The sequence below is a fragment of the Pecten maximus genome, chromosome 5 (assembly GCF_902652985.1).
Source record: "Pecten maximus chromosome 5, xPecMax1.1, whole genome shotgun sequence".
NCBI lineage: Eukaryota > Metazoa > Mollusca > Bivalvia > Pectinida > Pectinidae > Pecten > Pecten maximus.
In genome coordinates this window covers 28152819-28180801 of record NC_047019.1, presented here as the reverse complement: position 1 = coordinate 28180801, position 27983 = coordinate 28152819, and the positions used below count along the sequence as shown (strand labels likewise).

Here is a 27983-nt window from a genome sequence, read left to right as displayed (position 1 = left end):
TAAACGTAGAAAATCTGACCGGCAGGACGTAAACATGGCTGAGACTTTCTGTTTGTCCGATTTCGATGCTTATGGCTTTGATATGGATCATACGCTTGCTAAGTACAAGCTTGTTAATTTAATGCAGGTATATAGATAGCAGTTATTAATATACCATTGGTTGCCAGCACTTGTTTCAGTACTACAATACTGCTTGTAAAAGATGATGTAACCGGCTGACCACATGGATCGGACTGTCGGATGCTGTAATTGTTGTTTTTAACTGACTTAGACTTATCGTATCCCTACTGTTTATTGTTATTGTTTCACGCTTCCTGTGCTGTAACTCGTTACTACATTGCAAAATAGCTGTTGATTACAGCACAGACTTTGATCCGTGTCTGTGGTTAAGATATCAGCTCCACAATGATGTGATGAGTTTTCCCGCTATTTTCAATTTTCGGATATAAAAATGATAAAAACAATTATAACTGAGTCTGTATCTTTTATGTTCTTCGTTAATAAATCAACACAATCTGTACTGTAAGTACATAGAACAAGTGAAAATACAGACAAATATTTCCATTCTGCATGTATTGTGCATGTAATTAAGGATATATATGTATATACGTATTGGTTGTAGCCGAGTTTCCTCTGGCCCTAGTCTAAATGTAATCAGAGACATATATACAGAGATAAGAAACATCGCTATTTTCCCGTTCAAGTGGTACTGGCTCCCTTTATTCGTGACCACTCGATCATATCCCTTATCGAGAGCGCCTTGTCCCCTACCAAACACACGCGAGCACAGGTAAATCGGGCTTTGCGCATATATGTATTGATGTACCGGAACTTATTCGACATGTTCTGGTTAATCAGCCATTACGTCAGACCAAAACATCATCAATTTTAAATACACACAAAAAGCACGTCGTTTTATTTAGGCCACTACAAAAGTTACTTCATTATCCAAAAACTATAATACTTATGGGATATAGACTTGATGATTATGCACACTGTTGTCATTTATCCATATTTTCGAAAATCAATTGGGTCCTATTCGACATGACCTAGTTTTGTAATTACGCCGCCATTACATCAGACCAAAACATCGTCAATTTTAAACGCACAAAATGCACATCGTTTTATGTAGAGTACTATTGGTCTACCTGTAGTCTAAATGTAGTGTACTATTGGTCTACCTGTAGTCTAAATGTAGTGTACTATTGGTCTACCTGTAGTCTGAATGTAGTATATTATTGGTCTACCTGTAGTCTGAATGTAGTGTATTATTGGTCTACCTGTAGTCTAAATGTAGTGTACTATTGGTCTACCTGTAGTCTAAATGTAGTGTACTATTGGTCTACCTGTAGTCTAAATGTAGTGTACTATTGGTCTACCTGTAGTCTAAATGTAGTGTACTATTGGTCTACCTGTAGTCTAAATGTAGTGTATTATTGGTCTACCTGTAGTCTGAAAGTAGTGCACTATTGGTCTGCCTGTAAATCTAAATGTAGTGTACTATTGGTCTACCTGTAGTCTAAATGTAGTGTATTATTGGTCTACCTGTAGTCTAAATGTAGTGTACTATTAGTCTACCTGTAGTCTAAATGTAGTGTACTACTAGTCTACCTATAGTCTAAATGTAGTGTACTATTGGTCTACTTGTAGTCTAAATGTAGTGAACTATTGGTCTACCTGTAGTCTAAATGTAGTGTACTATTGGTCTACCTGTAGTCTAAATGTAGTGAACTATTGGTCTACTTGTAGTCTAAATGTAGTGTACTATTGGTCTACTTGTAGTCTAAATGTAGTGTACTATTGGTCTACCTGTAGTCTAAATGTAGTGTACTATTGGTCTACCTGTAGTCTAAATGTAGTGTACTATTGGTCTACCTGTAGTCTAAATGTAGTGTACTATTGGTCTACCTGTAGTCTAAATGTAGTGTATTATTGGTCTACCTGTAGTCTAAATGTAGTGCACTATTGCATTGGTCTACCTGTAGTCTAAATGTAGTGTACTATTGGTCTACCTGTAGTCTAAATGTAGTGTACTATTGGTCTACCTGTAGTCTAAATGTAGTGTACTATTGGTCTACCTGTAGTCTAAATGTAGTGTACTATTGGTCTACCTGTAGTCTAAATGTAGTGTACTATTGGTCTACCTGTAGTCTAAATGTAGTGTACTATTGGTCTACTTGTAGTCTAAATGTAGTGTACTATTGGTCTACCTGTAGTCTAAATGTAGTGTACTATTGGTCTACCTGTAGTCTAAATGTAGTGTACTATTGTCACCTTGGTAGAATACTACGTGCAATATACTGCTTGGCTAGAGAGATCTTCTCTTTAGCTCGATTTGTTGAGCGTAAGACTAGTAAGCCAGAGGTCCTGGGTTCGATCCCTAGCGAAGGCAGTGATTTAAATTTAATTAATCATGCGCTCTGTTACATTGGCACCCATGTAGGGACCCGGGAAAAATACTCAGCCTTGCTCAACAAACATCGCTGTTACCCCTGGAAACTCGAGGACAAGTTCTTTCCTGGAGGGGGAGTATGTAACTCTGGTAAATACTAGCCGCAATATCCCGCTCGGCTAGAGAGATATTCTCTTAAGCTCGATTGGTTGAGCATAACACTAGTAAGCCAGAGGTCCCGGGTTCAATTCCTAGCGGAGGCAGTGATTTAATTTTAATTAATCATGCACTCTGTTACACTATTGGTCTACCTGTAGTCTAAATGTGGTTTACCTGTAGTCTGTATGTAATGTAGAGTTTAAAGTCTACACTCACTGTACAATGTATACTGACTTATTAATAATAAATCAAATACCATTACCTTAAAAATGCAGTTTACCAGTTTCACATTATAAGCTCTTTCCTTTCAGCTATGTTATGAGGCAACATGCGACTGTCTGATTCAAAAATTTGGCTACAGTCCAAAACTGAAAGATGATATCCACCTACACAAGGACTTCATGTACGAACAAGAACACTTCAGGAAACAATTTTTTATGTTGTCATTAGGCATTGGATATAATATTTTGGGCCTGTACCTTTACATTGTGAACAATTGTCTTGATGTAGTTTTTTGATATCTTCTTATGTTAAAGTGAACACATTCAGGGTACACTGTTAGTAATTTGTTTGTAATGGACCTAGACTCCAAAGACTTGCGCCTACTAGGATTTTCAGCACACAATGAATAATGTAGAAGGCAAATATAGTTATTGTAACAACCAAGTGGTCAATGAAACGAAAGCCTGCATTTCCAGTTCAGCTTTCAGCTGAAATGATGCTAAAATGTTTTCTTTGTAAATATTCTGCATTATTTGTTTTCCTCAATTAATGATGTACATTAAACTCCAAATATTTATTTTGCAGATGCAAGGGCTTGTTTCTAGATGCAGAAAGAGGAAATATACTAAAACTGTCACATGATGGCAAGATCCTAAGGTATCAATCATTAAACAATTTTTGTTGTAACCTTTTTATAGTGCACCAATATTTCCATGTGAAATTAACTAGATGTTAAGAACCCTGAGAAAAAGTGATTCACCTATATATAGTTAGTCATGATAGTTAGTAACATTATACTGAAAACTGGATTATTAGTCCTAAACACTATCAATTTAAAACTGACTAATCAGTCCTCAACACTATACATTTATAACTGACTAATCAGTCCTCAACACTATACATTTATAACTGACTAATCGGTCCTCAACACTATACATTTATAACTGACTAATCGGTCCTCAACACTATACATTTATAACTGACTAATCGGTCCTCAACACTATACATGTATAACTGACTAATCAGTCCTCAACACTATACATTTATAACTGACTAATCAGTCCCAACACTATACATGTATAACTGACTAATCGGTCCCCAACACTATACATTTATAACTGACTAATCGCCCTCAACACTATACATTTATAACTGACTAATCAGTCTACAACACTATACATTTATAACTGACTAATCAGTCCTCAACACTATACATTTATAACTGACTAATCAGTCCCCAACACTATACATTTATAACTGACTAATCAGTCCTCAACACTATACATTTATAACTGACTAATCAGTCCCAACACTATACATTTATAACTGACTAATCAGTCCTCGACACTATACATTTATAACTGACTAATCAGTCCCCAACACTATACATTTATAACTGACTAATCGGTCCTCAACACTATACATTTATAACTGACTAATCAGTCCCCAACACTATACATTTATAACTGACTAATCAGTCCTCAACACTATATGTTTATAACTGAATGCCATACAGTCAGATAGCAGCAAGTTGCCAGGGGACATAACCTTGACATTTTTTTTGACTTGGTCATTATATCTGTCAGCATTATATTTAAAACAATGTTTTTTAGCCCACCATCATCAGCTATTCAAATCATCTTGCGTCCGTCTGTCTGTAAACAATTCTTGTTATCGCTATTTCTGAGAAAGAACTGAAGGGATCTTTCTCAATTTCATATGCAGGTTCCGCTTGGTCTGTAGTTATGCATATTGCATTTTGGGACCAATTGGAAAACAACATGGCCGACAGGCAGCCATCTTGGATTTTGACAATTGAAGTTTGTTATCGCTATTTCTCAGAAAGTACTGAAGGCATCTTTCTGAAATTTCATATGTAGGTACCCCTTGGTCCGTCGTATTGCATTTTAGGACCAATCTCAGGGGCCTAGCTAGGGCAACAAAAATGTGTAAGACCAGGCGAGGGGTGTGGGGGCTGCTTAGGCCCCCAGCGGGTCTAGGGCAGAGCCCTGGTGGGGGGATCAGGGGGCCTAAATAAAAGACATTTTCAATTTGGGTAAGAAATCCCATGTCTAGGTAATTATAACTTGGGCCTTTCTGGGATAATTTTTGGTCGGAACATGTAGGTCCAACTTTGTTATGTGTCTGTGGTACGTTACTTGGGCCAGGGCATGAGCTATCAGCAGACTGGTTTAACTTTTTAGTCGCTGGTTCTTCTTCTTTGGGTTTGAAAAATGTTTCGACCCTAGGCACATTTTTTGAAGCCTTCTTCATTTTGAATAGATACACTTTTCAACATTATACAACCGGAAACAGGTGCTGGCAGTATATAGACAAAATATGATGTGATAGCTATTCCGGAATGCACTAGACCTATATTTTATAATATATAGCACACAGTGTTACATTTTCTGGCATTATCAATAATTTGGTTTATAATATTAAATCAAAACTTTGAAGTTATAATCATAACTTTTTTTTCGGAGGTTCTTGAAATGTTGGACCATAACATAAAGGCAGGATTTTTTATGTGTGAGCGCGGGCTTTTTTTTCTAATGAACACTACGCCCCTGAATCTGAAAAGAACATGGTCAACAGACAGCCATTATCACTAAATCTCAAATTTCATAAGTTTGAAAAGTACTGGAGGGATGTTTCTCAATTTACACAGATTAGTAAGAGGAAGGTAAAAATAGAGAGAAGATCAATCTGACATGGAACCTATAAAGATCATTCAATGGTGTGCGTCAAGACCCCTCTGGGATCTCTTTGTTTTTAAATATACTTAAAAAATTTCATGTTAATCATGAAATTTAAGTTTAAATTTTTATTTATCAACTCTAATTTTACTGATTTTACATATCAACTGGTATTGTTACCACATTTGAAGGCCTGATGAAATACTGATATTTCACCTACTGTAGACTAGTGTATATTGGTTTGTAGAGCAAGTCATGGAACACGAATGATGTCGGAGGAGGAGATGGTATCTGTCTATGGGGAAGATCTCCATTGGGAACACTTTCATGAAGTCAAGCGGGATGTGAAATCTACAGGAGGTTTGTAGAATACTCGGACATCCGATACCTGGTCATCGGCGGCAGCTATTTCTGACTTGCTATTTTTTCTCTCTCTTTTTGCTCTGAAGGCAAGCACATGTTATCTATTGTGAAAATGAAAGCAAATATAAACAACTCAGTGCATCAAATAAATTTAATTAAGATATTTTGCCATTTAGTTTGTGTAGTAAAGCTATAGAGACACCTCTGAAATGTTTTTATGATCCTTGATTGTTAAGTCTGTATATTAGTGATGGTACCATACTTATTGAAGGGAGGAAATTCCAAGACAGTTACACTTTAACAACTTGATCTCATATATTATTGTTTTGATGACATAATACCCAGGTACATATTAAAGTAAAGAATGTTTGCCCTGTTTTGGAAGATTTAACACCATGAAATATGATTACCGCAAATAATCTTTTAATTAGCGAAATAGAAAATAAAAGTCATATTATTTTGAAGCTTGAGTTTACAGGCTTTTAAAAATGCTATGTTGTTAATTAAATACACACGTATACATAATGCTGATAATAATTCAATTTTGACTTTGTTCTTATGAACATGAAAAGCTATATTTTTTGTTTTCATTGACAGCGGGGTTCAAGTTCCGGTTCTTTGAGAATTATTTTGATATACCAGGAGCAGTGATTTGTGCCCATATAGTAGATACGCTGGACGAAGAGGTAGGTGGTTCTCGGATCTGTGATTGATAGACTTAAATATAAACAGTCAGAGCTGTAGGACTTACTAACAATAACAAAACATTTAGATTATAACTCTATAACTCCGAAACTGTGTTTCAGGATGTCAGGTGAGGTTGTTCTTTTTAAAGAAAATTGTTTAAAAACTGAATGTCAAAATTGAAAGATGTGTGCTCACCCCGTCTCTGATATAACTATATTACTGGAATTTAGCTTGTTAATTTTATGAAAGGGATAGTTAATGTTAAGTGATAGTCAGATATAAGATATAAGGTAATTAAATATTGAAGCGCATTCCCCTATCCCCCTCAACCCCATCCCCTACATCTACCCTAATGATAACATAAACATGAAAATGTACCCAATGGTTAACCGTGCCAGTGCTTAAATGACCAATGGGACCGAGACTTGACACATGGCTGATCCGATCCGGCCTGACTATGGACTAGCTGCTCCTAATTATGTCAGACTAATTGCCTTCACACCTGTGCTGTGTATACATAAACACGCCACAGTCTTGGTGCTCTGATTGATAAAGCCCAGACAAGATTTTATCGATTTGTGTATTTGTTTTAGGCAGGTGAAGAGCTGGATCAGTACAGTTTTTGGGAAGATGTTGTGGGGGCTTTTACAACAAACTTCATACCAAGTGCCTTCACAGGTAAAACAAAACAAGTGCAATCACGGGTAAAGCTAAACAAGTGCCTTCACAGGTAAGACAAAACAAGTGCCATCACAGGTAAGACAAAACAAGTGCCATCACAGGTAAGACAAAACAAGTGCCATCACAGGTAAGGCAAAACAAGTGCCATCACGGGTAAGACGAAACAAGTGCCATCACAGGTAAGACAAAACAAGTGCCATCACAGGTAAGGCAAAACAAGTGCCATGCCATCACGGGTAAAACAAAACAAGTGCCATCACAAGTAAGACAAAACAAGTGCCATCACGGGTAAGGCAAAACAAGTGTCATCACGGGTAAGACAAAACAAGTGCCTTCACAGGTAAGACGAAACAAGTGCCATCATGGGTAAGACAAAACAAGTGCCATCACAAGTAAGACAAAACAAGTGCCATCACGGGTAAGACGAAACAAGTGCCTTCACAGGTAAGGCAAAACAAGTGCCATCACAGGTAAGACGAAACAAGTGCCTTCACAGGTAAGACAAAACAAGTGTCATCACGGGTAAGGCAAAACAAGTGCCATCACGGGTAAGACAAAACAAGTGCCATCACAAGTAAGGCAAAACAAGTGTCATCACGGGTAAGGCAAAACAAGTGTCATCACGGGTAAGGCAAAACAAGTGTCATCACGGGTAAGGCAAAACAAGTCCCATCACGGGTAAGACAAAACAAGTGCCATCACAAGTAAGGCAAAACAAGTGCCATCACAGGTAAGGCAAAACAAGTGTCATCACGGGTAAGGCAAAACAAGTGCCATCACGGGTAAGGCAAAACAAGTGTCATCACGGGTAAGACAAAACAAGTGCCATCACGGGTGAGACAAAACAAGTGTCATCACGGGTGAGACAAAACAAGTGTCATCACGGGTAAGACAAAACAAGTGCCATCACGGGTAAGGCAAAACAAGTGTCATCACAAGTAAGGCAAAACAAGTGTCATCACGGGTAAGGCAAAACAAGTGTCATCACGGGTAAGGCAAAACAAGTGTCATCACAAGTAAGGCAAAACAAGTGTCATCACGGGTAAGGCAAAACAAGTGTCATCACGGGTGAGACAAAACAAGTGTCATCACAGGTAAGACAAAACAAGTGCCATCACGGGTAAGACGAAACAAGTGCCTTCACAGGTAAGACAAAACAAGTGTCATCACGGGTAAGACAAAACAAGTGTCATCACGGGTAAGACAAAACAAGTGCCATCACGGGTAAGACGAAACAAGTGCCATCACAGGTAAGACAAAACAAGTGCCATCACAGGTAAGACAAAACAAGTGCCATCACAGGTAAGACAAAACAAGTGCCATCACGGGTAAGACGAAACAAGTGCCTTCACAGGTAAGACAAAACAAGTGTCATCACGGGTAAGACAAAACAAGTGCCATCACGGGTAAGACGAAACAAGTGCCTTCACAGGTAAGACAAAACAAGTGCCATCACGGTTGAGACAAAACAAGTGCCATCACGGGTGAGACAAAACAAGTGTCATCACGGTTGAGACAAAACAAGTCCCTTCACAGTTATAGTCAGGTTAAGTTGTCTAATCAGACACTTTGTGGGTTACAACACATGGTCAGGTTAAGTTGTCTAATCAGACACTTTGTGGGTTACAACACATGGTCAGGTTAAGTTGTCTAATCAGACACTTTGTGGGTTACAACACATGGTCAGGTTAAGTTGTCTATAATCAGACACTTTGTGGGTTACAACACATGGTCAGGTTAAGTTGTCTAATCAGACACCTTATGGGTTACTGATTTTTCAGATCATATATAAAATAAGAAGATTTAGGTTATTTCTCTGGATTATAGGACTTGGGTGTCAGACACTTCACTATTAATGGGCCAACTTTGTGATTAAAGGTTCAAAGTTAGTGTTTATATGAGGATTTCAAGAAAAATGTTTACATAATCACATTTTCCTGTTTTCAGATGACTCTGGTTGGTTTTATCCCAAATTGAAGATGAATGCTAAACACTATTTCCAGGAGTGTAGTCAAGGTGTTAAACAGTGGCTCAAAGATCTCCGACAGAAAAATAAAATTGTATTTTTGATGACTTCTTCTGGATACAGTTTTTCTAGTCTAGTGATGAAGGAAATTCTTGGGTGAGTCAGTGTGGTCGATCGTCTTTATCAAAGTATAGTGCAGGTACATACTCAAATGTAACAAGACATTGAACAATGCTTCTGTAGGACTGACATTCAAACTGAATCCTTTATGACCATGGACTATGTTGTATTATGTAGCCATGTAATCTTTGTTTTCCAGAACAGAATGGCAGTCTCACTTTGATCTATGTCTTTTTAATGCAAGAAAACCTGGATTTTTTGTCAACAAAACCTCATTTTTAAATATAGGTAAGACATTTTAGGTCAAGGTCAAAATTATGATTACATGGTTATCAATTGTTTTAATGAAAATATGCATTTCAAAAGTGCACTTTTAGTTCCAAGTTAACAGAAATATTACCCATGTGCAGAGGATTTTAATTCCTCAAATGGATTGAAATTCTTTATTGTCAATAGATTTGTTTCCAAGGTAATCTGAACATGTCATCATGCAAAATGAGATTTCCAGAAAAAAATGATAATAAGTAAAAGAATTAGTTATAGTTTAATACATCATTACTTACAAAGTATTTTAATTAAAAAGGGAAACTAGATATAAATCACCTGCTTAAATGATATTATGTAAGTTTTGGAATCTCAGTAAATATCTTATACGCTATATTTTTATTGTATTAATAGAAGACGGTATCGAAGGCAAACCAACAAAGACCCTCAAAAGGAATGGTTGTTTTTCTCAAGGCAACCTGGACGATCTCATAACATTTCTGTCTTCACAGACAGACACAGAACAACCAAAGGTAGTATTTCCTGAACATTATTTGTATTAATACATATTAGGGAGTTAGTGACGTTACAGTAACCAATATCCTCCTACGTCATGTACACTGTACCATCTGACTAAAGAACTCTTCACTTTGAAAGTAATAGATTTCACTTCAGTCATTCAGTTGATTTTACAGTGATAGTCAACCAAAGAAAACTTAAAATGCCGTAATTCTATCTCTTTCAACAAATGCATTATTTGAATAGCAAGGTGTGTAAGAATAACACTGGTTTCCGAATTTTCCAGTAGATAAAGTCTCCATTTTATAGGGTTGGAATAACAGAGACAGAATATACAGAACCATTCATCAAGCTGGTATAGACAGGGATCTGTATTAGATGAGGAGTGGGAGGTGGGGGTTGGTGTAGTGGTGTAGACTGAGATCTGTATTAGATGGGGAGTGGGAGGTGGGAGTTGTTGTAGTGGTATAGACTGAGATCTGTATTATATGAGGAGTGGGAGGTGGGGGTTGGTGTAGTGGTATAGACTGGGATCTGTATTAAATGAGGAGTGGGAGGTGGGGGTTGGTGTAGTGGTATAGACTGGGATCTGTATTAAATGAGGAGTGGGAGGTGGGGGTTGGTGTAGTGGTATAGACTGAGATCTGTATTAGATGGGGAGTGGGAGGTGGGGGTTGGTGTAGTGGTATAGACAGAGATCTGTATTATATGAGGAGTGGGAGGTGGGGGTTGGTGTAGTGGTATAGACAGAGATCTGTATTAGATGGGGAGTGGGAGGTGGGGGTTGGTGTAGTGGTATAGACTGAGATCTGTATTAGATGGGGAGTGGGAGGTGGGGGTTGGTGTAGTGGTATAGACAGGGATCTGTATTAGATGGGGAGTGGGAGGTGGGGGTTGGTATAGTGGTATAGACTGAGATCTGTATTAGATGGGGAGTGGGAGGTGGGGGTTGGTGTAGTGGTATAGACTGAGATCTGTATTAGATGGGGAGTGGGAGGTGGGGGTTGGTGTAGTGGTATAGACAGAGATCTGTATTAGATGGGGAGTGGGAGGTGGGGGTTGGTGTAGTGGTATAGACTGAGATCTGTATTAGATGGGGAGTGGGAGGTGGGGTTGGTGTAGTGGTATTGACAGGGATCTGTATTAGATGGGGAGTGGGAGGTGGGGGTTAGTGTAGTGGTATAGACAGAGATCTGTATTAGATGGGGAGTGGGAGGTGGGGGTTGGTGTAGTGGTATAGACTGAGATCTGTATTAGATGGGGAGTGGGAGGTGGGGGTTGGTGTAGTGGTATAGACTGAGATCTGTATTAGATGGGGAGTGGGAGGTGGGGGTTGGTGTAGTGGTATAGACTGAGATCTGTATTAGAGGAGGAGTGGGAGGTGGGGGTTGGTGTAGTGGTATAGACAGAGATCTGTATTAGATGGGGAGTGGGAGGTGGGGGTTGGTGTAGTGGTATAGACAGAGATCTGTATTAGATGAGGAGTGGGAGGTGGGGGTTGGTGTAGTGGTATAGACTGAGATCTGTATTAGATGGGGAGTGGGAGGTGGGGGTTGGTGTAGTGGTATAGACTGAGATCTGTATTAGATGGGGAGTGGGAGGTGGGGGTTGGTGTAGTGGTATAGACTGAGATCTGTATTAGATGGGGAGTGGGAGGTGGGGGTTGGTGTAGTGGTATAGACTGAGATCTGTATTAGATGGGGAGTGGGAGGTGGGGGTTGGTGTAGTGGTATAGACTGAGATCTGTATTAGATGGGGAGTGGGAGGTGGGGGTTGGTGTAGTGATATAGACAGAGATCTGTATTAGATGGGGAGTGGGAGGTGGGGGTTGGTGTAGTGGTATAGACTGAGATCTGTATTAGATGAGGAGTGGGAGGTGGGGGTTGGTGTAGTGGTATAGACTGAGATCTGTATTAGATGAGGAGTGGGAGGTGGGGGTTGGTGTAGTGGTATAGACTGAGATCTGTATTAGATGGGGAGTGGGAGGTGGGGGTTGGTATAGTGGTATAGACTGAGATCTGTATTAGATGGGGAGTGGGAGGTCTGGGTTGGTGTAGTGGTATAGACTGAGATCTGTATTAGATGGGGAGTGGGAGGTGGGGGTTGGTGTAGTGGTATAGACAGAGATCTGTATTAGATGAGGAGTGGGAGGTGGGGGTTGGTGTAGTGGTATAGACTGAGATCTGTATTAGATGAGGAGTGGGAGGTGGGGGTTGGTGTAGTGGTATAGACAGATCTGTATTAGATGGGGAGTGGGAGGTGGGGGTTGGTGTAGTGGTATAGACTGAGATCTGTATTAGATGAGGAGTGGGAGGTGGGGGTTGGTGTATAGACTGAGATCTGTATTAGATGGGGAGTGGGAGGTGGGGGTTGGTGTATAGACTGAGATCTGTATTAGATGGGGAGTGGGAGGTGGGGGTTGGTGTAGTGGTATAGACTGAGATCTGTATTAGATGAGGAGTGGGAGGTGGGGGTTGGTGTAGTGGTATAGACTGAGATCTGTATTAGATGAGGAGTGGGAGGTGGGGGTTGGTGTAGTGGTATAGACAGGGATCTGTATTAGATGGGGAGTGGAAGGTGGGGGTTGGTGTAGTGGTATAGACTGAGATCTGTATTAGATGGGGAGTGGGAGGTGGGGGTTGGTGTAGTGGTATAGACTGAGATCTGTATTAGATGAGGAGTGGGAGGTGGGGGTTGGTGTAGTGGTATAGACTGGGATCTGTATTAGATGGGGAGTGGGAGGTGGGGGTTGGTGTAGTGGTATAGACTGAGATCTGTATTAGATGGGGAGTGGGAGGTGGGGGTTGGTGTAGTGGTATAGACTGAGATCTGTATTAGATGGGGAGTGGAAGGTGGGGGTTGGTGTAGTGGTATAGACTGAGATCTGTATTAGATGGGGAGTGGGAGGTGGGGGTTGGTGTAGTGGTATAGACAGAGATCTGTATTAGATGGGGAGTGGGAGGTGGGGGTTGGTGTAGTGGTATAGACAGAGATCTGTATTAGATGGGGAGTGGGAGGTGGGGGTTGGTGTAGTGGTATAGACAGAGATCTGTATTAGATGGGGAGTGGGAGGTGGGGGTTGGTGTAGTGGTATAGACTGAGATCTGTATTAGATGGGGAGTGGGAGGTGGGGGTTGGTGTAGTGGTATAGACTGAGATCTGTATTAGATGGGGAGTGGGAGGTGGGGGTTGGTGTAGTGGTATAGACTGAGATCTGTATTAGATGGGGAGTGGGAGGTGGGGGTTGGTGTAGTGGTATAGACTGAGATCTGTATTATATGGGGAGTGGGAGGTGGGGGTTGGTGTAGTGGGTATAGACTGAGATCTGTATTAGATGAGGAGTGGAAGGTGGGGGTTGGTGTAGTGGTATAGACAGAGATCTGTATTAGATGGGGAGTGGGAGGTGGGGGTTGGTGTAGTGGTATAGACTGAGATCTGTATTAGATGGGGAGTGGGAGGTGGGGGTTGGTGTAGTGGTATAGACAGATCTGTATTAGATGGGGAGTGGGAGGTGGGGGTTGGTGTAGTGGTATAGACTGAGATCTGTATTAGATGGGGAGTGGGGAGGTGGGGGTTGGTGTAGTGGTATAGACAGATCTGTATTAGATGGGGAGTGGGAGGTGGGGGTTGGTGTAGTGGTATAGACTGAGATCTGTATTAAATGAGGAGTGGGAGGTGGGGGTTAGTGTAGTGGTATAGACTGAGATCTGTATTAGATGGGGAGTGGGAGGTGGGGGTTGGTGTAGTGGTATAGACTGAGATCTGTATTAGATGGGGAGTGGGAGGTGGGGGTTGGTGTAGTGGTATAGACTGAGATCTGTATTAGATGGGGAGTGGGAGGTGGGGGTTGGTGTAGTGGTATAGACTGAGATCTGTATAAGATGGGGAGTGGGAGGTGGGGGTTGGTGTAGTGGTATAGACTGAGATCTGTATTATATGAGGAGTGGGAGGTGGGGGTTGGTGTAGTGGTATAGACTGAGATCTGTATTAGATGGGGAGTGGGAGGTGGGGGTTGGTGTAGTGGTATAGACAGAGATCTGTATTAGATGGGGAGTGGGAGGTGGGGGTTGGTATAGTGGTATAGACTGAGATCTGTATTAGATGAGGAGTGGGAGGTGGGGGTTGGTGTAGTGGTATAGACTGAGATCTGTATTAGATGGGGAGTGGGAGGTAGGGGTTGGTGTAGTGGTATAGACTGAGATCTGTATTAGATGAGGAGTGGGAGGTGGGGGTTGGTGTAGTGGTATAGACTGAGATCTGTATTATATGGGGAGTGGGAGGTGGGGTTGGTGTAGTGGTATAGACTGAGATCTGTATTAGATGAGGAGTGGGAGGTGGGGGTTGGTGTAGTGGTATAGACTGAGATCTGTATTAGATGGGGAGTGGGAGGTGGGGGTTGGTGTAGTGGTACAGACTGAGATCTGTATTAGATGGGGAGTGGGAGGTGGGGGTTGGTGTAGTGGTATAGACAGATCTGTATTAGATGGGGAGTGGGAGGTGGGGGTTGGTGTAGTGGTATAGACTGAGATCTGTATTAGATGGGGAGTGGGAGGTGGGGGTTGGTGTAGTGGTATAGACTGAGATCTGTATTAGATGGGGAGTGGGAGGTGGGGGTTGGTGTAGTGGTATAGACTGAGATCTGTATTAGATGGGGAGTGGGAGGTGGGGGTTGGTGTAGTGGTATAGACTGAGATCTGTATTAGATGAGGAGTGGGAGGTGGGGGTTGGTGTAGTGGTATAGACAGGGATCTGTATTAGATGGGGAGTGGGAGGTGGGGGTTGGTGTATAGACTGAGATCTGTATTAGATGGGGAGTGGGAGGTGGGGGTTGGTGTAGTGATATAGACAGAGATCTGTATTAGATGGGGAGTGGGAGGTGGGGGTTGGTGTATAGACAGAGATCTGTATTAGATGGGGAGTGGGAGGTGGGGGTTGGTGTATAGACTGAGATCTGTATTAGATGGGGAGTGGGAGGTGGGGGTTGGTGTAGTGATATAGACAGAGATCTGTATTAGATGGGGAGTGGGAGGTGGGGGTTGGTGTATAGACTGAGATCTGTATTAGATGGGGAGTGGGAGGTGGGGGTTGGTGTATAGACTGAGATCTGTATTAGATGGGGAGTGGGAGGTGGGGGGTTGGTGTAGTGGTATAGACAGAGATCTGTATTAGATGGGGAGTGGGAGGTGGGGGTTGGTGTATAGACTGAGATCTGTATTAGATGGGGAGTGGGAGGTGGGGGTTGGTGTAGTGATATAGACAGAGATCTGTATTAGATGGGGAGTGGGAGGTGGGGGTTGGTGTAGTGGTATAGACTGAGATCTGTATTAGATGGGGAGTGGGAGGTGGGGGTTGGTGTAGTGATATAGACAGAGATCTGTATTAGATGGGGAGTGGGAGGTGGGGGTTGGTGTAGTGGTATAGACAGATCTGTATTAGATGGGGAGTGGGAGGTGGGGGTTGGTGTAGTGATATAGACAGAGATCTGTATTAGATGGGGAGTGGGAGGTGGGGGTTGGTGTAGTGGTATAGACAGAGATCTGTATTAGATGGGGAGTGGGAGGTGGGGGTTGGTGTATAGACTGAGATCTGTATTAGATGGGGAGTGGGAGGTGGGGGTTGGTGTAGTGGTATAGACAGATCTGTATTAGATGGGGAGTGGGAGGTGGGGGTTGGTGTAGTGGTATAGACTGAGATCTGTATTAGATGGGGAGTGGGAGGTGGGGGTTGGTGTAGTGGTATAGACTGAGATCTGTATTAGATGGGGAGTGGGAGGTGGGGGTTGGTGTAGTGGTATAGACTGAGATCTGTATTAGATGAGGAGTGGAAGGTGGGGGTTGGTGTAGTGGTATAGACTGAGATCTGTATTAGATGGGGAGTGGGAGGTGGGGGTTGGTGTAGTGTTATAGACTGAGATCTGTATTAGATGGGGAGTGGGAGGTGGGGGTTGGTGTAGTGGTATAGACAGAGATCTGTATTAGATGAGGAGTGGGAGGTGGGGGTTGGTGTAGTGGTATAGACTGAGATCTGTATTAGATGGGGAGTGGGAGGTGGGGGTTGGTGTAGTGGTATAGACTGAGATCTGTATTAGATGGGGAGTGGGAGGTGGGGGTTGGTGTAGTGGTATAGACTGAGATCTGTATTAGATGAGGAGTGGGAGGTGGGGGTTGGTGTAGTGGTATAGACAGGGATCTGTATTAGATGGGGAGTGGGAGGTGGGGGTTGGTGTAGTGGTATAGACAGGGATCTGTATTAGATGAGGAGTGGGAGGTGGGGGTTGGTGTAGTGGTATAGACAGGGATCTGTATTAGATGGGGAGTGGGAGGTGGGGGTTGGTGTAGTGGTATAGACAGAGATCTGTATTAGATGAGGAGTGGGAGGTGGGGGTTGGTGTAGTGGTATAGACAGGGATCTGTATTAGATGGGGAGTGGGAGGTGGGGGGTTGGTGTAGTGGTATAGACAGGGATCTGTATTAGATGGGGAGTGGGAGGTGGGGGTTGGTGTAGTGGTATAGACAGATCTGTATTAGATGAGGAGTGGGAGGTGGGGGTTGGTGTAGTGGTATAGACTGAGATCTGTATTAGATGAGGAGTGGGAGGTGGGGGTTGGTGTAGTGGTATAGACTGAGATCTGTATTAGATGGGGAGTGGGAGGTGGGGGTTGGTGTAGTGGTATAGACTGAGATCTGTATTAGATGGGGAGTGGGAGGTGGGGGTTGGTGTAGTGGTATAGACTGAGATCTGTATTAGATGGGGAGTGGGAGGTGGGGGTTGGTGTAGTGGTATAGACTGAGATCTGTATTAGATGAGGAGTGGGAGGTGGGGGTTGGTGTAGTGGTATAGACTGAGATCTGTATTAGATGGGGAGTGGGAGGTGGGGGTTGGTGTAGTGGTATAGACTGAGATCTGTATTAGATGGGGAGTGGGAGGTGGGGGTTGGTGTATAGACTGAGATCTGTATTAGATGGGGAGTGGGAGGTGGGGGTTGGTGTAGTGGTATAGACTGAGATCTGTATTAGATGGGGAGTGGGAGGTGGGGGTTGGTGTAGTGGTATAGACTGAGATCTGTATTAGATGGGGAGTGGGAGGTGGGGGTTGGTGTAGTGGTATAGACAGAGATCTGTATTAGATGGGGAGTGGGAGGTGGGGGTTGGTGTAGTGGTATAGACTGAGATCTGTATTAGATGGGGAGTGGGAGGTAGGGGTTGGTGTAGTGGTATAGACTGAGATCTGTATTAGATGGGGAGTGGGAGGTGGGGGTTGGTGTAGTGGTATAGACTGAGATCTGTATTAGATGGGGAGTGGGAGGTGGGGTTGGTGTAGTGGTATAGACTGAGATCTGTATTAGATGGGGAGTGGGAGGTGGGGGTTGGTGTAGTGATATAGACAGGGATCTGTATTAGATGGGGAGTGGGAGGTGGGGGTTGGTGTAGTGGTATAGACTGAGATCTGTATTAGATGAGGAGTGGGAGGTGGGGGTTGGTGTAGTGGTATAGACTGAGATCTGTATTAGATGGGGAGTGGGAGGTGGGGGTTGGTGTAGTGGTATAGACTGAGATCTGTATTAGATGGGGAGTGGGAGGTGGGGGTTGGTGTATAGACTGAGATCTGTATTAGATGGGGAGTGGGAGGTGGGGGTTGGTGTAGTGGTATAGACTGAGATCTGTATTAGATGGGGAGTGGGAGGTGGGGGTTGGTGTAGTGGTATAGACAGAGATCTGTATTAGATGGGGAGTGGGAGGTGGGGGTTGGTGTGTATAGACTGAGATCTGTATTAGATGGGGAGTGGGAGGTGGGGGTTGGTGTAGTGGTATAGACAGAGATCTGTATTAGATGGGGAGTGGGAGGTGGGGGTTGGTGTAGTGGTATAGACAGAGATCTGTATTAGATGGGGAGTGGGAGGTAGGGGTTGGTGTAGTGGTATAGACAGAGATCTGTATTAGATGGGGAGTGGGAGGTGGGGGTTGGTGTATAGACTGAGATCTGTATTAGATGAGGAGTGGGAGGTGGGGGTTGGTGTATAGACTGAGATCTGTATTAGATGGGGAGTGGGAGGTGGGGGTTGGTGTAGTGGTATAGACAGAGATCTGTATTAGATGGGGAGTGGGAGGTGGGGGTTGGTGTAGTGGTATAGACAGAGATCTGTATTAGATGGGGAGTGGGAGGTGGGGGTTGGTGTAGTGGTATAGACAGAGATCTGTATTAGATGGGGAGTGGGAGGTGGGGGTTGGTGTAGTGGTATAGACTGAGATCTGTATTAGATGGGGAGTGGGAGGTGGGGGTTGGTGTAGTGGTATAGACAGATCTGTATTAGATGGGGAGTGGGAGGTGGGGGTTGGTGTAGTGGTATAGACAGAGATCTGTATTAGATGGGGAGTGGGAGGTGGGGGTTGGTGTAGTGGTATAGACTGAGATCTGTATTAGATGGGGAGTGGGAGGTGGGGGTTGGTGTAGTGGTATAGACTGAGATCTGTATTAGATGAGGAGTGGGAGGTGGGGGTTGGTGTAGTGGTATAGACTGAGATCTGTATTAGATGAGGAGTGGGAGGTGGGGGTTGGTGTAGTGGTATAGACTGAGATCTGTATTAGATGGGGAGTGGGAGGTGGGGGTTGGTGTAGTGGTATAGACTGAGATCTGTATTAGATGAGGAGTGGGAGGTGGGGGTTGGTGTAGTGGTATAGACTGAGATCTGTATTAGATGGGGAGTGGGAGGTGGGGGTTGGTGTAGTGGTATAGACTGAGATCTGTATTAGATGAGGAGTGGGAGGTGGGGGTTGGTGTAGTGGTATAGACAGATCTGTATTAGATGAGGAGTGGGAGGTGGGGGTTGGTGTAGTGGTATAGACAGAGATCTGTATTAGATGGGGAGTGGGAGGTGGGGGTTGGTGTAGTGGTATAGACAGAGATCTGTATTAGATGGGGAGTGGGAGGTGGGGGGTTGGTGTATAGACTGAGATCTGTATTAGATGGGGAGTGGGAGGTGGGGGTTGGTGTAGTGGTATAGACAGGGATCTGTATTAGATGAGGAGTGGGAGGTGGGGGTTGGTGTAGTGGTATAGACTGAGATCTGTATTAAATGAGGAGTGGGAGGTGGGGGTTGGTGTAGTGGTATAGACTGAGATCTGTATTAGATGGGGTGTGGGAGGTGGGGGTTGGTGTAGTGGTATAGACAGAGATCTGTATTAGATGGGGAGTGGGAGGTGGGGGTTGGTGTAGTGGTATAGACAGAGATCTGTATTAGATGGGGAGTGGGAGGTGGGGGTTGGTGTAGTGGTATAGACAGAGATCTGTATTAGATGAGGAGTGGGAGGTGGGGGTTGGTGTAGTGGTATAGACTGAGATCTGTATTAGATGGGGAGTGGGAGGTGGGGGTTGGTGTAGTGGTATAGACTGAGATCTGTATTAGATGAGGAGTGGGAGGTGGGGGTTGGTGTAGTGGTATAGACTGAGATCTGTATTAGATGAGGAGTGGGAGGTGGGGGTTGGTGTAGTGGTGTAGACTGAGATCTGTATTATATGGGGAGTGGGAGGTGGGGGTTGGTGTAGTGGTATAGACTAAGATCTGTATTAGATGAGGAGTGGGAGGTGGGGGTTGGTGTAGTGGTATAGACTGAGATCTGTATTAGATGGGGAGTGGGAGGTGGGGGTTGGTGTAGTGGTATAGACAGAGATCTGTATTAGATGGGGAGTGGGAGGTGGGTGCTGGTGTGAATAATCATATAATTGTATTATCAGTAATGTACCATATTTACCCTATAATAATTCCATGCCTGTTAACAAGCCCACCTATCTTTTGAAGTTCATTAAAATTCTAACAATGGTATTCCCTTGTACTGCAATTATTTCTGATATTAATTGCTCTAATTTGAATCAATGTTGAGGTATTGTCCCCCCCTTGGATTATAATGGGTATATTGTTCTTGGTTTTGTCAGGTCGTGTACTTTGGAGACAGTTTGTGTTCTGACAGCTTCCCTGCGAGGACATATGCAGGCTGGAGTGTGGTTCTTGTTTTGGAGGAGATGGAGGCAGAGGGCTATCACCTGACTAAGCATGATCTGGAATGTGACGACGAACAACCTGCCAGTAATGTCAGACAAAAACAGGTAATACAGACTCTTAGTAGTTTTGGTGGAGTGTGGACTATCATGTCTGCACAATGATAGTTCTGTGATATTAAAATATCTTCATGTCAACAGTAGGAAATGTGTGAAGGGCATACACCATTTGCTGAGTCAATCTACTGGTCCATTTACTATTGAGTCTGTCCGTGTATTTACTGATTTCATGGTGTACCTTGATGTGTAAAATTGATATTATGGAGTTGGTTTTTCCACTAGGCTTGTTACAGAATAAATACCATAATAATAATTGACGAATGTTATTTCATATTCATGTAAAAGAAACATCCCTAGATTTCAAGCTTATGCCTGGATACCTGAAAGGCTTATTGCTACTATGGTACATTCTGAAACTTATTGTTTTTCATGATAATTAACTTTCATTCTTGATACTAATGGCATACCCTTGATATGCTAATATCATATCCACTATATTAGATATCCTATATGAGATATTAGAGGTCGCAGGGAGCATTCAGGGTTGCAGGGGTCAAAAGGTTACAAATTTCAAACAACTTTTTCTCAATAACCAAGAGACTCGGGGAGTGGATTTTTTACCTGTAGCATGCTGGGTGAAGGGCTAATATTTCTGAATGAATGAATGAATGACCTTGACCTATATTCAAGGTCACAGGGGTCAAATAGATTAAAATCTTTAAACAACTTTTCTCAATAACCAAAAGGCCCAGGGAGATGATATTGGGCCTGTAGCATACTGGGATGAAGGGCTACCAATTTTGTTCAAATTAATGACCTAGACCTACATTCAAGGTCACAGGGGTCAAATAGTCTAAATATTTCAACGACTTCTCAATAATCAAGAGGCCAAGGAAATTGATGTTGGACCTGTGGCATGGCGGTGTGAAGGGCTTTTAAGTTTGTTCAAATGAATGACCTTGATACACATTCAAGGTCACAGCAGTCAAATAGACTAAACAATTTTAAACGTCTTCTCAATAACCAATTCTAAGAGGCGAAAGGACTTGATATTAGAGCAACACAGGCCCATTGGGCCTCTTGCAGATGTATCTAATATATATGTGTACATCTTGGGCAACATCTTTGATAAAGTTTGATGTTGAATCAGTGTTGTTTTCCATCTGATGATTTTGATAATGAATGGGTCAGGTAAATGGAATCTATTAATTGATTTCATATAGGGACTATCTTTTGTTACATCACTTGGAACCTCAACAATAAAAATCAATGACATGTTTGTGAAAAATTGTACTTGTAGTTGTTTGTAAATACTAAATTATAAGTATGATTAAGAATTAAGTTTTGTTTTTGCAGGTCAACATAGATATTGACCCTGAAGAAGAATCATTTCTATTGTCAAAAATGTGGGGGTCATTTTTTTACCATGAGAAGGAGGATAAAAACCATGATCGAAGTATGAACACATTCTGGGGACGACTTGTAAGCCAGTACAATGCAATAGCTATACCTATCATCGAATATATAGCAGGTAAATTTTTATGAGGTGCTCAATTTTCAAATATTCCTTTAAGGTGCATTTTTATGGAATGATTCTGTTCAGAATTAGAATATATCAAAGATAACATTATGCTGACATACAATGTACAGATATGACATTATACTGACCTTCAGATCTGACATTATACTGACCTCCAGATATGACATTATACTGACCTACAGACCTGACATTATGCTGACATACAGATATGACATTTTACTGACCTTCAGATCTGACATAATACTGACCTACAGATCTGACATTATACTGACCTACAGATCTGACATTATGCTGACATACAGATATGACATTTTACTGACCTTCAGATCTGACATAATACTGACCTCCAGATCTGACATTATACTGACCTACAGATCTGACATTATACTGACCTACAGACCTGACATTATACTGACCTACAGATCTGACATTATACTGACCTACAGATCTAACATTATACTGACCTACAGATCTGACATTATACTGAGGTAGCAGTGTACAGTAAAAATGCCAAATTCTGAAAAATATGGCACATGTTTTAGATATGTAAACATTGCCAGTTAACCTTACATATAACCTCTAATAAAGTATATATATTTGAAATCTGTACAACATTTGCAATTTTAATAGAGCTCTGAAGGATAAGTAAACTGATATTTTCTGTGATTTTTAGAGCTGTGAATACCATGGTAACAGCTTAAAAAATTCTCAAAAATTGCAAAATATTATGATATTTGACCCAAAATGGCACAATTCTCTACACAATTTTTTTTCTGAAACCTATTTAAAATTAAATATCTCTATCCCAAAGACAGAATTAATCTTGTTTGGACATATGTTGTAAATTAAGTTTTTCCGCTATCTTACCTTTTCTGTGGGCTGCCATTTTGCGCTGTAGGCAAAACTAAATTTCCTGTGTAAACACACGTTCGGAAAATCCGGATATTTAAAATCCGGAACCAATTTATTGATTTTTGTTTTAATAAATGTGAAGCCTGTATGTACTACTTCATACTAAATATACCAATTATAGTGTACATTTATTTTTTCATTTTTTATGCATATCATAATACAGGAGTTATTTGCTTAACAAAAAAATTGCCCATGGCCAGGCTGTCTTACTGTGGTGTGCTACCTTATACATCACTTTTTTAAATTCTAATTTTACTAAAAACCCCATGAATGTCTAGAACATGTTCCGACGAACAAAATGGCATATCCGGTTACTGTGTATCTTTAATAGTCACCGAGTATTGCTGATTTCCCTGAGAGGTGTATTTTGACAACTTTTTCTCCCAATCCAGTAATAAGGGGAGGTAATTTTAAAGATGAAAACTCCCATAATTCTGTATATCTCTTGAATAAAGTTGTGTTTTGAGTTGAATGTGGTACTTTGAGTCTCTGTGCATGTAATCAAGCAAAAAATACTATACAACTATCAAATTTAGCCTTGTAATATGACGTCATAGTTACCATGACGTCATCAGTAACTATGACGTCATCAGATGGTATCTATGACGTCATAAATACTCAATGGTGTCATAATAAATAACCAAATTCCTTTCCAAACCTCAGCTTAGCAACACATGCAATATTATAACTGATAAATCATGGCATGACATCCAAGATTTCAAAATGTCATGCCTATGACATCACAATCATCTGTTTCCACCCCGGTTATTCAGATATGTACCAATGATCATATGAAAGTGTCCGCTGCTCCCATTTTATGCGGAAAATGCTATTTTTTCTGCTTTACCTAAGTGAATGACCATAATTGACAATATTGCATCAACCGTGCACTCAAGCCATTGAAATTACATGCTGACCATTGTATAAATAAACTGAAAATAATGGTTTCACCAAATATTTCAAAAAATAACACTTACTGTAATAGTTTCCATGGATACGGGGTAATAAATCAGGTAAAACTAACCAGAATTCAGTCTATATGGTTTGTTAGATACCCAATAAGTTATATTGGGTTTGTTATAAAACATAGAATATCTTTTCAATTTACACTGACTCATTAACATTATGCTTAATTAACCCACCCATAAAATGGGTAGATATGCAAGTTACCTCCCTTGATTCCTCTAATATGACAAGCCAGATAATAAACAAGTTTTAGATTGTTTTTATGCATTTTTGAGCAATAATGAATTAAAATGAAGCTTAATCAAGCATAATTAAGCACAATTTCCAAAAAATAACATTTTTCAGCCCTTATAAGGTAGCAGTGTACAGTAAAAATGCCAAATTCTGAAAAATATGGCACATGTTTTAGATATGTAAACATTGCCAGTTAACCTTACATATAACCTCTAATAAAGTATATATATTTGAAATCTGTTCAACATTTGCAATTTTAATAGAGCTCTGAAGGATAAGTAAACTGATATTTTCTGTGATTTTTAGAGCTGTGAATACCATGGTAACAGCTTAAAAAATTCTCAAAAATTGCAAAATATTATGATATTTGACCCAAAATGGCACAATTCTCTACACAATTTTTTTTCTGAAACCTATTTAAAATTAAATATCTCTATCCCAAAGACAGAATTAATCTTGTTTGGACATATGTTGTAAATTAAGTTTTTCCGCTATCTTACCTTTTCTGTGGGCTGCCATTTTGCGCTGTAGGCAAAACTAAATTTCCTGTGTAAACACACGTTCGGAAAATCCGGATATTTAAAATCCGGAACCAATTTATTGATTTTTGTTTTAATAAATGTGAAGCCTGTATGTACTACTTCATACTGAATATACCAATTATAGTGTACATTTATTTTTTCATTTTTTATGCATATCATAATACAGGAGTTATTTGCTTAACAAAAAAATTGCCCATGGCCAGGCTGTCTTACTGTGGTGTGCTACCTGACCTACAGATCTGACATTATACTGACCTACAGATCTGACATTATACTGACCTACAGACCTGACATTATACTGACCTACAGATCTGACATTATACTGACCTCCAGATCTGACATTATACTGACCTATAGATCTAACATTATACTGACCTACAGATATGACATTATACTGACCTACAGACCTGACATTATACTGACCTACAGATCTGACATTATACCGACATACAGATCTGACATTATACTGACTTACAGATCTGACATTATACTGACCTACAGACCTGACATTATACTGACCTACAGATATGACATTATACTGACCTACAGATTGGACATTATACTGACCTACAGATCTGACATTATACTGACCTACAGATCTGACATTATACTGACCTACAGACTTGACATAATACTGACCTACAGATCTGACATTATACTGACCTACAGACCTGACATAATACTGACCTTCAGATCTGACATTATACTGACCTACAGACCTGACATTATACTGACCTACAGATCTAACATTATACTGACCTACATATCTGACATTATACTGACCTACAGATATGACATTATACTGACCTGACATTATACTGACCTACAGATCGGACATTATACTGACCTACAGATCTGACATTATACCGACATACAGATCTGACATTATACTGACCTACAGATCTGACATTACACTGACCTACAGATCTGACATTATACTGACTTACAGATCTAACATTATACTGACCTACAGATCTAACATTATACTGACCTACAGATATGACATTATACTGACCTGCAGATTTGACATTATACTGACCTACAGATCTGACATTATACTGACCTACAGATCTAACATTATACTCACCATAGATTGGACATTATACTGACCTACAGATATGACATTATACAGACCTTCAGTTCGGATATTATACTGACCTACAGATCTGACATGATACTTACCCACAGATCTGACCTGATACTGAACTTCACATCTGACAATTTAGTGACCTTCAGATCTGAAAATGTAGTGACCTTCGGATCTGCCATCCAGAAATCTGGCCGCAAGGAAGCACTTGGAGAAAGGAGGTACTTTTCATCAGCCAATAAGAACTCCTATCAATACATATATTTATCATAATAACAGTGACCTTTACCTTTGACCTTTAAACCTAAATGCAATCCTAAAAACAAATGACACAACAGATGCCAACATATCATAGATGGCTTTATGCTGCCTTTTCCCCAAGGCCACACAAAATATGTTGTATACTGATAACGGTAATGACAGTGGCTGCGATTTTATTGATATCAACTGTTTTCTATTTTTAGGTATGCCCATCAACCATGTGTACACGAGGTTTGGTAGGGAAGTTGGAAGTACTTCTGGGTTCCATCCAGCCAGACCCAAGCCACTGATTCCAAACAGAGCACCTGATTGCTCGACCTAGTCCCTTTAGGAAAATATTACTTCTTTGTATGCGTCTCCGATAATTAAGAAGATTTAATAATGCTTAAATTAATGGAGACAAAAACATCCATATCAGTGTATTATGTAGGTAAGAATGTAGGTAAAACATGTTGCGATCCATTTCTTATATGTGTATGTGCTTCAAAGCGTTATTTTCTATGAAAGAGGGTCATACATTAGTTTCTATTTCAAATGCAATTTATATGAGTATCTGTAAATTTGAGCCTCAGATGAAAACTTCGTGATAAGTTGTATAAACCTCACATGAAATAGACATTGATGATTTTGTGTTATTCTCTTGTGAAAATTGGTTTTGTCCAGTTATATAGTGGTTGATTTTTTTATTATTATTTTTTTTTACACAATAAATGCTGGTTATTGTTGTTTTGAATATTATTTCATGTCTTAGCCATGTCTCCCAGTATGTTTGTTATGATTTTATAAGTATTACCAGGGTTAGTGGACAATTTTCTCTTCTCTATGAAAACATAGGTTTAGTTTGTACAATATTTCAAAATCAGACTGCTGGTTAGTGTTCAAAGTATGAAGCTTTACTTCCCTGAATTATGCGAAAAATGTAAAATCTTTCATGTATTGTTGTGTTCATGATATATAATTATAACTGAAGTTTTATTATTTATTATTCAAAAAATGAAGGCTACGTACATAATGCCATCACATATGTTGTATACAGTCAAACCTTGTTATAATGTCACTATTGTGCAGTTAATTCTTGTTTTACTTGAACCATTTGTCCAGTCAAACCATGTTATACTGCCATAATTTGTCAGTCCAAACTTGTTACACTGTCGCATCTTGTTATTGAAACTTTCTTATACGATCACCACTATACAGTAAAACTACAAACCCTGTTACACTGCCAGTATCCATCATATGTCTTTATATCCGTATGAAGTGGAACAATGTACCAATGTTTTAATACCATCAATATTTTTTATAAATATGATCATTATTTTGAATTTTTTTGTTATATGTATATTAAAAAATGCTTTATCACAAAATGCTGCTTGTTTTTAATGTTTTAACCTTACTCAAGTATACAGATTCACTAAATTTTGGATTTGGATCCATGTGAGCAAAATTATGTTAAATAATAATTGCAGACCGCCACCAGACGTTAAATTGAGTGAGATATTCTAAGATTGCACAAATGATGAATTCTATGTTGGAACTAATTCTACAAACTGTATGTCCGACAGACACCACCACATAGAATAATTGGGAGTGAATTCAGGATTTTCACTTATCTTAGTACTTTGTAGGCGATATCAGATGTTCAATGCAAGTGAACATATTCCCCAAAAAGATGAATCCATGTCCAAAGTAAGAAGTTTCAGTGACAAGTAATGCATATTGGGTCAAAATGTAGGACAAAGTGGTCTACTTTTGAAACGTGACACACCGCCTCACCTAGGTCATCATATGGCAACGGTAAGAAGTGCCAGTGACTAGCAAAACAGGAAGTAAGAGACCAAACTTTTTTATTTGATGTACTAGGTCAAAGGTCAATATGACCTACGTTTGAAAGCGAGACATTGCCCTACCTAGGTGAATGTAGGCCCCATGTATTAAGTTCTAGTGACTAGAAATGTAGGGGATACAACCGAGACAAGATAAAGTAAGAACAGACAGAAATAGGGGATTAATAATTGCAAAACAAGGCACAGTTTTTCAAAAGGTGATCCGGCTAATCACAGTTTAACAACAACATATTAAAATTTTGATAAAATAATTTCTGGTAAAACTAGCATGAAAATTTTTTCTGAAACTATAACACCTACCAGTCTCTTCATACCTACTGATTTTGAAGGATATACAAATATATATGAGTTGAAATAAAGGAGAAATGAGATTTACACTAATCAAGTGATTAAGCTAATCACCTTTTGAACAACTGGGCCCTGGTTGTTAAGTTTGCATCACTTAATAAAGCATTACATTATTTAAAATTG

At 40.6% G+C, this 27983-nt stretch overlaps 1 protein-coding gene across 1 annotated transcript; it reads left to right on the top strand.

The window, feature by feature from the left end:
- The first annotated feature begins 13 nt into the window (after window positions 1-13).
- Window positions 14-27032, top strand: LOC117327726 (5'-nucleotidase domain-containing protein 1-like). Its single transcript, XM_033884855.1, has 12 exons — window positions 14-127; window positions 2863-2954; window positions 3359-3430; window positions 5720-5832; window positions 6433-6521; window positions 7116-7200; window positions 9151-9325; window positions 9489-9577; window positions 9968-10086; window positions 20004-20174; window positions 21483-21657; window positions 25872-27032. The coding sequence occupies exons 1-12, from the start codon at window positions 35-37 to the stop codon at window positions 25988-25990; spliced, it is 1392 nt and encodes a 463-aa protein (XP_033740746.1). The 5' UTR covers window positions 14-34; the 3' UTR covers window positions 25991-27032.
- The last annotated feature ends 951 nt before the right edge of the window (window positions 27033-27983 follow it).